Source organism: Typopeltis vanoorti, chromosome 7, assembly GCF_054136105.1.
Source record: "Typopeltis vanoorti isolate ZY-2024b chromosome 7, IOZ_Tvanoo_1.0, whole genome shotgun sequence".
Lineage (NCBI taxonomy): Eukaryota > Metazoa > Arthropoda > Arachnida > Uropygi > Thelyphonidae > Typopeltis > Typopeltis vanoorti.
Window position 1 is genome coordinate 59364966 of NC_143555.1, and position 11976 is coordinate 59376941.

Genomic DNA, 11976 nt, shown 5'->3' on the forward strand with positions numbered 1-11976 from the left:
TCTCCGTATGTCTACTAGTTGGGCATTGCCAAGACATGTTTTTAATTGTGCATATCCTACTTTTCCACTCCTGGGGATATCCTCCTATTTTGTCTAATGTGGGATTTTCAGTACAATTCCAGTCTCCAGCTGCTATGATATAGTGGGCACCGTATAAATATGGCTCCAATTCCTGGAAGAATTTTCTTTTAACTGTTCCATTGCATGGAGCATAAACATTTATAAATCTTATTACACATCCACAGTATTTCCAGTCTATTGTTCAAGATTCTCCCTTCTGCATCCCTTTGGATATGACAAAATGACCCAAGTATAAGGGGGGGGGGGAAGAATAAGAACTTCTACTCCAACCCTGTTAAATCTTCCAAAGCTCCAATCAGAAACAAGTCGATATTTATCTGTTAAAATTTTTATATTTTTAAAACTGCAGAAGTATGTTTCTTGGAGAAACTAAAACCTGATATTATGGAATAGCATAAGTTTCCATATAGTTTCTTGTTGAATTTGCCTGCGGAATCCTCATACATTTCATGAAGCAATGCAGAAAGGAGATACTATGATTAGTGAAGTGTCACTGGTAAGTCTTTAACTTCTAGATTTGGATGAACCTAATGAGGTCATCAATCTGTAAAGGTGCAATTGTATACACTGCTTGTTGACAACTATCTTCCAGTTTTTTTACAGTTACTTTCCATTATTTCAATTTCATGCATATCGTTCTTGATTTGGAAGCTAGTTATTTTATTTTCATGTAGATGATAATCATACTGTGAAAACTTTGAATCAGTGAACATTATTATTTTTATGTTAATTGTATCTCTTGCTTTTCCTTTATTAGCATTAGATGGTTCTTCATAGTCCATAAACTCTTCTGAGCCTGAAAAGTTTTCTTTTTCTTTTAGAGGGAGTTCCTTTTTTTAAAATTTGTTTTGTTTATCCTGAATTTTTTTTAATTCCTTTTTTCTTTTTGATGATCTTTTCTGCATATTAAGTTCTTTCAGTTGTCTAATTGCTTTTCTGTTTCTTTTTCAGTTTCTCCATGTAGAATAGTTTCATGTTTTTGCATTTCTTTTTGTATCTCTTCAGTTGTACTACTAGGTTCATTTATGGTAATTTAAACTAATGTTCCAACAATATTTGACTGGGAAAGTGGCTCCTGCAGAACTGGAATTTTGGGGCTAATTTCTAGATGATTTGGTCATGCACTCTTTGTGATTTTACCAAGTATAGTTTGTTTAAAAGCAGTGTCTTTACTAGACTGAATTGGAAGATCCAGGAACCCTTCTTTATGCCTCTCTGATATATATGATCTTCTAATTGGCTATATTCTGTCCTTTCAGAACTTTCAGCGAAAGTTCTGAAAGGACAGGTGTTAACGTGGTGTTCAGAACTTTCGCATTTCTGACAAGGTTTAAGACACTGATTAGCAATATGTTCGATCTCCATGCAGTTGAAACATTTAGATTTGGGTTCAGTTATCACCCAAATGATCATATGAACCACAATGTGGGCACTGCCTTTACTCCAGGATAGTTGACCATAACTCAGGTTGTACCGATGTTGACAAAATTTGGTACAGGCATCTTCATATCCATTGTGAAGGTGACATCACCAGAAAACTAATTTGGTTTTCTGGTATTGTCACTAATCTTATTTTCTAAGATTTTCTAATCTTACCCAATTTCAATAATGAAGAATTTCATTACTGTTTTCTATATATTCCATTGGAAATCTTTTGTTTTTACTGTTTTAACCTGGCTCCCCACCTTTATTCCTGTAATGGTGGGGAGCCAGGTTAAAAATTCCTGTGCTGCCTTCAAAAGTTATTTATTTATTTATTCATTCATATGGAGTTCCCTCCCTTTTCTCCCTCATCCCTATTGGGGCAAGTTGAGCCCATCATGGGGGGGGGGGGGGGGGTAAGTATTTATGGCTGTAGATCCGTGTGTGTTCAGAGGACCGGTTTGCCTGCTTGCGGGATGAAAAACCCCAGATAAACTGGAGGAAAAAACTCTGCTGTCCACGCCCAAGACTGGCTAACTTGGCTGAGGAAGATCCTTAAGCTCCTCACGGCAGCGACGGGAATCGAACCTAGGACACTCCTTCCCTAGGCTAGCCAGGTGAACTCTTAAAAAGTAAAACCCTGTAATAGTTTGTCATTTGTTTCCACATCTTTAACTAAAATTAAATATTTCCCTCTGCCATATGGGATAAAAGAATAAATCTTATTAGCACCAACCATCTCTTTTGAAACTTTTGTCACCCGTCTTGTTTCTTCACATTCTGGAATTTCAATTCCTAGAGTTCGCAATCTTGGAGGAATTGGTACAATTATCTCAGGTGGGGGAAAAAGACTAAAACCTGTGCATTTGATTGTTAGAGAGAAAAAAACAAAACTTTTCAGTCATAAGACTGAGAATTAAATAATCCCGTGATATAGAAATAATTCTACAACACCAGAAAATGCTCTATTTGAGCTACTAAATGGCAGCTGTGATACCACTTAAAGTAATCTTGTAATGCAGATATTAACTTCACTACCAGCAAACTTAATATTTACTCTAAAAAAAAAAAAAAAAACAGTGCTAGTGTGGGCAAAACCACTACTAGCACCAGTAAAATAGAATCAAATCAAAAAAACAAATGAAAGAAAACCAAAGTACCTATCTTGCTGAAATCTGACATGTCATCAGCGGGAGCCAGACCCAGAAGTGATACCAAAGTTTAAGTACTGCAGTAGTCATATGTACGTGTACAAGTCACCAAAAGATGTCACAATTTATTACTAAAATACTCTGGATTAGAGAATATGTTGCAAGTTTTTTCACTTGATTATACTATAAATTAAAGATGCCAAGAAATTATATTCTGGTTTTGTGCTACTAAATTTGAGCTACTAAATGGCAGCTGTGATACCACTTTTTTTTTAGAGTAAATATTAAGTAATCTTGTAATGCAGACATTAATTGCACTACCAGCAAGCTTAATATTTACTCTAATATTTACTTTATATTTACAAAAAAACACAGTGCTAGTGTGGGCAAAACCACCACTAGCACCAATAAAATAATCAAATTGAAAAACAAATGAAAGAAAACCAAAGTACCTATCTTGCTGAAATCTGACATGTCATCAGCGGGAGCCAGAACCCAGAAGTGATACCAAGGTTTAAGACCTTGGTATCACTTCTGATTAATTTTAGTAATAAATTGTGATACCAAGATGTCACAATTTATTACTAAAATACTCTGGATTAGAGAATATGTTGCAAGTTTTTTCACTTGATTATACAATAAATTAAAGATGCCAAGCAATTATATTCTTGGTTTCATCTTTTATCCAAGTGGAAGCAAACAAAGTTTGCACATGAAGTCACTTCATCGTGGGCATCTTTAATTTACAGTATAACCAAGTGCAACATCTATCTTTAATTCAGAGTATTTTAGTAATAGGGTGTGAACATTTTTGGCTAATTTTATAGAAATATGACTTCTGTATTATTTCAACTTTGGTATCACTTCTGGGTGTGGCTCCCACTGATGAGACCTTGATAAAGGTTGAATTGGTCTAGGTAGTAGCCCTTCCCATAATGCACAGCTTTGTATATGTCCATAAGGATATATGCATTGCAATATAAGATACTAAGGCAACTGATGTGAAGTCATTAGCCTCTATATACAAGTAACCCAGTCGTGAAGTGACTTGATGCACAAACTTTGTTTGCTTACATTTGAATAAAGGATGAAACCAAGAATATAATTTCTTAGCATCTTTAATTTATAGTATAACCAAGTTTAAAAACTTTTAGCATTCTTTTCATCAATTACTTACTCTTGGTGTAGTCAGGCTTCTTCTAATGAAAATCTTTGCAAAGGTGACAACATTCTACAAACCCAGATTGTTCTATTTCATGGTATTTGATGCAAACTTTTTATCCGCCTATAGATAAATAGTCACACTTTTTTCAGGAAGTGTGACTATTTCAAATGTCAATGTAAACATAAACAAAGCAAAGATAATCCACAAGTGCAAGTGATGAAATACCAGATAATGTCAACAGAGAGAGTTTATCCTTTCAGAACTCCAAACTGAAGAGAGTTTTTGGACAGCACAGAAATCCCCTCTCTGTAAAGACTCAACTACCACAGTTTGATCAACAGATTTTATCTGGTATAATTTACTGTTTCTTCCTCTCTCTCTCTCTCTATTCCACGATATTTGCCACTGGGATATTAGCTTTTCTTATGTGATTTGCCTATAATTGTATATGACAAGCAGATGATGCAGTTTGAATATCAAGTAGTCTAACCATTTTGGTGATGCATTATTGTTGTTGGCTAATGTTTATGGGTATTGTATTTAACTAGCAACATGACAGACATGTTACTAGTTATGTGGGTCTCCCACAGTTAGTATACCAACTAAATGGAGGTTACTACAATAATGTTGTAAAACTATTATTATTATTATTATTATCCAGGCCTCCATGGAGTCAAAAGACTCTTCGTGGGAGGTCATTTTTAGGAAACACAAAGTTTATCATACCACTCCTTGAACCCACTGACCGTTCCCGCTCCAACCACTCTCTCGGCCAATGCATTCCAAGGTTCAACCACCCTCCATGCAAAGAAACCACTCCTCATCCACTAACGCACACCTTCCTTTCGTAACTTCCAGGGATGGCCCCCTTGTCATCGCTCCTTCCCGCCGTTCCACCAAGTTAAAGAACTCTCCAACGTCTACCCTATAACTGCCTCTCAACAGTTTAAAAGTCTTGGTCATATCACCTCTCCTTCTTCTATTCACCAAACTCTGCAGTCCACATTCCCTCAATCGATCCTCATAACTAACATTGTACAGTCCTGAAACCATCTTTGTTATCCACCTCTGTACTTTCCACAGTCAATTTTATATTTCATTATATTTTATAGTCAATTATATTGTTTAACCTTTATATCAGTGACATTGCCAGTGGATTGCAAGGAGATATTCAGTTGTTTGCGGATGATGCGAAGTTGATAAGGGTTATTAGTAATAGTGCAGATGTGGTAGCCCTGCAAGAGGATTTGAATAAGCTAGATAGATGGGCAAATGAATGGTGGTGTCAGTATAACGCAGCAAAATGTAAGGTCTTCAGGTTTGGGAAACATCGATGGGACACTGCATTCTCTATGGGAGGAGTTATACTGGAGGAAGTAGGGGAGACAAGAGATCTGGGGTTGATGATTGATAGAAACCTGAAATTTAGGGGACATATTGCAAAGGTGGTGAAATAACACACAGGATTGCTGCAATTATGAGAAGGACACTGACCTGCAGAGATAAGAGGGTTATCATTCCATTGTATAAGTCTCTGATCAGACCACACTTAGACTATTGTTCTCAGATTTGGTCCCCAGGATTTGAAGGGGATAAATTAACTGTGGAAAGGGTACAAAGACGGATGACAAAGATGGTTTCAGGACTGTACAATTTTGGTTATGAGGATCGGCTGAGGGAATGGGGACTGCAGAGTTTGGTGGATAGAAGAAGGATAGGTGATATGATTGAGACTTTTAAACTGTTGAGAGGTGGTTACAGGGTTGACACTGGGGAGTTCTTTCACTTGGTTGAACAGCGGGAAGGAGTGATGACAAGAGGCCATCCCTGGAAGTTACGAAAGGAAACTGTGAGCAAGAGGGTGAGGAGTGGTTTCTTTGCATGGAGGGTGGTTGAACCGTGGAATGCATTGCCTGATGGAGTGGTGAGAGTGAGAACGGTCAATGAGTTTAAGGAGTGATATGATAGACTTTGTGTTTCTTAGGGGGGGACCTCCCCTCGATGAGTCTTGACAGACTTTATGTTCTTATTAAGAACCTCCCACAATGAGTCTTTTGACTCCATGGAGGCCTGAATAATAATAATAATAATAATATAATAATAATAATTTATCCCCTTCAAATTCATCAAATGTTATGTAATTGTGATAATGATGGAAATGGGTATTATTATGGAAATGATTATGAGGAGAGAGACCAAATCTGAGAATAAAGATTAAGTGTGGTCTGATCAGGGTCTTATACAACAGAATGATAACTCTTTTATCTCTGCAGGTCAGCGTCCTTCTCAGTATTGCAGCAATCCTCTGAGTTACCCTCACCACTTTTTCAATATGCAACTGACTGAAGCTTTTGTATATAAATTCACATTACATAAAAAAATCAATATTAAATTGTAAAGAGTAATAAAATTTGTGTATGATATTAGTTTAAAATATATTTAATAAATATATATATATATAATAAATTTATATATAAAGATATAATTAGTACATCAAAAAATTTAAAAACTATAAAAACTGAGCCTTTTATACTAAGCCTTTTAAACTAACTTTTTTTGGCCAATGTCACAAACCTCACAAAATAAATAAAATAATGCGTATGCCCCCATCCCTCCTGCAACGAAATCCATTTTCATCCTTTATATTCTGGATACATTAGTAAAGATAGCTAAAATTCTCTAAAATATTATCACCATGCTACTCTCAAACCACTCATTCAACTTCTCATAACTCAGTTTCCATAGATAAAGTCATCTTTTATTATCACCTGCATGTTACTCACTAGTCTCAACTGCTCAAACTATTCAGAATCCCCCCCCCCCCTCTGGCATACTGTAACAAGCCACTAAATATCTAAAATTCCTACTCACATAAAATGATCTCAAAGCTGTTGTAATCATTATTAATTTCTAGTTATTAATAAAAAAGTGAGGAAACAAAAAATTATAATTCAAAATTTAAAGTAGTAAGATTTTTTTATGTTTTTCAAATAATATACAACTATATACAGTGAGTTGTATGACATATAACCTCCCAATATGATTTAGCTCCAACTTTAATTTGAATATTCAACTGCAACCAAATTTGGGATCAGTTATTTGTTGTGACTTTTGATTTAAACATTAAAATCTTAATCGTAATGTCTGATTATTCCAAATAATCAGATTGTGTAACTGTCCCTGACTCAGAGAGAGAATCAGGGAAACTGAATTATGATAAAAGGAATGGTAAACATTTACATGTAAGGGCGACAATGTTATGTAATTGTGATAAAGATGGAAATGGGTATTATTATGGAAATGATTATGAGGAGAGAACAATTTTGTGTTTGTTTGATTCGGACCTATTAGGCATGAACAAAAATGTCTGCATAAGTAGTTACCTGAAGTGATTACCTGGGTGGTTGCCAGCAGTGTGAGGACCTCTGCGAGAAAAGGGTATATGTGAAACTACAAGGCTGGTGATTATGTGGAGTCAGGAGACAGCTTGCAGGTGTAGCATTACATGAGGCATTAGATGTACAACGGATCAATGTAGCTTGGGGAATATTCAAGAACTATCTACTAGAAGCAATGTCTAAATGTACCAAGGGTCAGAAGGTTCAATAAGGTAGGTGTGAAATGGATGAGTGAAGAGATTAAGGATGTGATATAAAGGAAAAAGTCACTATGGAGGCAGCATAAGAGAAACAGTAATAACTAATTCCATGGGGATTAAAAAGATCAGGCGAGGAGGGTGACTTGGTTGGTAAGGGTAGCAAAAGTGAAGTATGAGTGGCAGTTAGCTAATGAAGCCAAAAAGAATCCTTGGGAGTTCTTTTGATTGTGTAGCCAGCAAAAAAAAATAATGATTATGGAAGGATTACATTGATTGAAGAAAATGGTATAAGAGCAACTGCTACAGAAGATATAGTAGAGATACTTAACAAGCAGCTCATAAAGGGCTTTCGTTCTTGTAAATGTGACATTGTGGAGAGTTTGAGAGCAGTAGATGATGGGGAGGAGAGACTGACTGAAGTGAGCAAGAGGTGTATGGGGAATTGAGCAAATTTGATGTTAATAAGACTGTGGGACTTGATAATATATCACAATATATTCTGAAGGAATGTCAGGGAATTGTCATCTGCCTTGACTTATTTTTTTAATGTGAGTCCTGTGCTGGGTTAAGTTCCAATGGAGTAGAAGAAGGGCAAGATTGTGCAGCTTCATAAGGGAGGTGACAGAACTCAAGCATCAAATTATAGGTGTATCAGTGTGTCAGGTGTTCTGGTTAAGTTGATGGAGAAGCTGGTGAAAACTAGGATCCAGAATTGGATTGAAAGCAATCGTATTATCTTTGATGGACAGCATGGATTTGCTGAAGGGAAGTCATGTTTTAGTAACCTACTTATTACAATAAGGTGAGAGCTTCCTTGGACAGAGGAGAGGGATACACAGTAGATACATAGAATTTGTAAATGCTTTTGATAGTTTACCATATGAAAAGTTGACAGTCAAACTAGAGCAGATGGAGTTGGATATTAGATTAGTGCATTGAATCGCAGACTGCCTATCTGATAGGTATCAGCAAGTTATGTATGTGGGAGCAATATCCTGGAAGAAGGAAGTCACTAGTGGTGTGCCTCGGGGTCAATTTTAGGGCCATTGCTGTTTAACCTGTATGTTAATGATATTGGCAAAGATTTGGATGGTGATATTCAGTTGCTTGCAGATGATGCAAATTTAGGATGAACTATGAAGAGTAGAGTAGAGAAGATGTTGGGTCGTTACAAAGACTTGAATAGATTGAGTGAATGGGCATGGGAATGGGGACACCAGTAACAATGTTACAAAATGTAAGGTTTTAAAATTTGGGAAATAAGATGGATGCAGAATTTACATTTGGTGGGGATATATTATTGGAAGTTGAGGAAATAAGAGATTTGAGGTGATAGCGGATAAGGACCTGAAATTTAGGGGACACATTGCCAAAATTGTGAGGACAGTACAAAGAATTCTGATAATGATGTGGAGGACACTGACTTTTAGAAGTAAGGAGATTCTTGTTCCATTGTATAAGTCTCTGATTAGGTCACAAGTGGTCTACTGTGCACAGATTTGATCACCTAGTTTCAAAAGGATGAAGAGATGCTGGAAAGGGTCCAGAGGTGACTGACTAAGGTAGCATTTCTGATCTTTGGAATGTCGAATATGAAGAAAGGTTAAGAATATGCACTTTACAGAGTCTAGTGGATAGGAGGAAGTGGGATGATATGATAGAGACCAACAAGTTAGTAATGGATTGTTATAGGATCAATGTTGAAAAGATTTTACAGAAAATGGTGGGAGATCAGGGAGAACCAGAGGTCATCCCTGGAAACTTTATAAGAAGTGTGTGAACAGGAGAGTGAGAAACATGTTTTTTTTATATGCAGAGGTGTGAATGATTGGAATGCTTTGCCTGAGAGGGGTGTCTACATAAAATTTGAGTCTGTTTAGGTGCAGTATGATGAGCTTGTGTATGATAAAAGGACCTCCTAGATTAGTCTTTGACTCCATGTGATATTAGGATAATAATAATAAGTGAGGCACTTGATAAGAACAGAGATGTGCAAGTTGATGTAAGCATTAATAAGACATAGCTATCAGAAGTAGACACACTAATTTGTATTGTAATGTCTATTTTTAGGAAGGATAAACAGGACAGGAGAGGGGGGGGGTGCACTGCTAATGATACTGGATGACTTGAATCCAGCTAGAGTTGAGACCTATAACTACAATACTAGTAACAGTGTTTTATGTAGCAGAGAGTTTGAAGCCATCATTTAAGATGAAGTCTTGCTAGTCACAAAGAAATGCATTATTGAATAAAGATGATGGGTAAGAAATGAGTAATCATATGAGAGACTTTAATTATCCAAATACTGAAATAATCTCATGAGAAGAATGGAACTGCATTTAACAAGCTGGTTGTAACGTCCTCAAGCAGCATGTGACAGTGAAAACTCAAGGTCAAAGAGTGTTAGATCTGATTATAGTGTCAGAGGGGATTTTAGTTAAAGATGTAACTATTTCTGTCTCCATTGGTGACAGTGATCATCAAGTACTCACTCGGGAAGTGGCTAAGTTTATGAATGTTCCATTCAGAAATTCATTGAGGCCTTGATAATACCTTGCTTGGACTATTGTTCACAGGTCTCCTGGTTTCTGTGGTGATTCTGATACAGTGGAGAGCATGCAAAGGACAGTGTTAAAAATGACACTGGGATGGTGGAATACTGATTATGAAGACAGACTGAGAATTTGTAGACTGCAGACACTAGCAAACAGGAGAAAGGGGAGGGTGATATAATTGAGAATTAGAAACTTCTGTAAGGGTCATACTCAGTAGATGGAATTTTTCATTTTATGGAAGGTGGGAAAGAACATGAGGGTATCCTTGGAAGCTAAGAATGAATGCAGTCAAGAAGTGATGAGGGCTAGATTTTTCTCTCAGTGTGGTGCATGATCAGAATAGACTGCCATTGCATGCGGTGTGTGCAAGTAGTATGAATAAATTCAAGAACAGGTATGACAGCTGGTGAAGGAAGTATGGCCTCCTTCAATGAGTCCCTGATTTCCTGGAAGTCTCTCTTAATAATAATAATTATAAATGAATCATTCTGTCTTGAAATGAACAGTCACATGTTATGTAACTCATTGTAATTATCTGATGAAGAAATTTTAAACAGTGAACCACTTACCACTGTGAAAACATTATGAACACCATCAGTAACACAGATTGTAAGATTGTAATGTTCTCGTGTCTCACGATCCAGAGGACGAGCAAGTAAAACTGCTCCTTGTGATGATGCTGTATGTTTCTTTCCCTGATCAAACTGAATCATGAATGCATCTCCAACATTTCCTCCTGCCAATAAAGTAAACTGCATATTAAAATATTTATGTTCATAAATTTTATCTAAAGACAACTGAACTGAAATACTTTTCAACATGCTACACTGGGTTATATATTATACACATATTCTTACATTTGGACAGAAGGTTAATTCAAATTTTCTTGCAATGTGAAAAAGAACAAAACTGTTTCATTGTCATTCATTCATAATAAATCATCATAGAGAAATGCTGTACTTTCTCTACTATGTATACTAAAATTCACTTTATCAAGAGTGTAAATAAAACTGTTGCCATTTCATAAAATTATCGTATATATAGGTATGCATTGAGTAGCCAGTTTATTATTGAAGGGGATAAATTAACTGTGGAAAGGATACAAAGAAGGATGACAAAGATGGTTTCAGGACTGTACAAGGATAGTTATGAAGATCGGCTGAGGGAAAATGCAGAGTTTGGTGGATAAAAGAAGGAGAGGTGATATGATTGAGACTTTTAAACTGTTGAGAGGTGGTTACAGGGTTGACATTGGGGAGTTCTTTCGCTTGGTTGAACAGCAGGAAGGAGTGATGACAAGAGGCCATCCCTGGAAGTTATGAAAGGAAACTGTGAGCAAGAGGGTGAGGAGTGGTTTCTTTGCGTGCAGGGTGGTTGAACCGTGGAATGCATTGCCTGATGGAGTGGTGAGAGCGAGAACGGTCAATGAGTTTAAGGAGTGATATGATAGACTTTGTGTTTCTTAAGGGGGACCTCCCCTCGATGAATCTTGACAGACTTTATGAAGGAAGGACCTCCCACAAAGAGTCTTTTGACTCCATGGAGGCCTGAATAATAATAATAATAATAATAATTAGGTGCATTCCAATCTTATCCATGAAATCAGCTGTTGCTTTACTATTATTACACCATGTAGAGCAAATTAGAAGATACTACCAAAGAACTGTCCATACAGAGTGGCCCTTTTCTGATGCAACAGCATAATCTGGCAGTATCACAATGCTCAGCCACACTATGTGTTCTTATACTGCTGAATTCATCCATTCTTTGGTATGTAGCACAGTGTCTGGAATGCTCCAATACTCCTCATATACAACATCCAAAAATATCCAACCAATGATGGTCCTGTGGCCAAAGTTGCTCATGTGAGAGGATTATAAGAACTGCATTCTAACAAACAAATCATAACTGGTCAAATGGTAGCACAGTGTAAGTGGTTTGTAAAGGCACATATCAGAATGAACAGAATGGCACATATCAGAATGGACCCTGTCATGGACAGCT

At 36.7% G+C, this 11976-nt stretch overlaps 1 protein-coding gene across 1 annotated transcript in view; it reads right to left on the bottom strand.

Moving 5' to 3' along the window:
- Positions 1–10793, bottom strand: part of LOC150104706 (fat-like cadherin-related tumor suppressor homolog) — a 573066-nt gene extending 562273 nt beyond the window's left edge. Inside the window, exon 1 of the mRNA XM_090395611.1 lies at positions 10542–10793. Coding sequence (XP_090251737.1) covers positions 10542–10793 — 252 coding nt within the window. The remainder of the gene's footprint in view (positions 1–10541) is intronic.
- Between the last annotated feature and the right edge of the window lie 1183 nt (positions 10794–11976).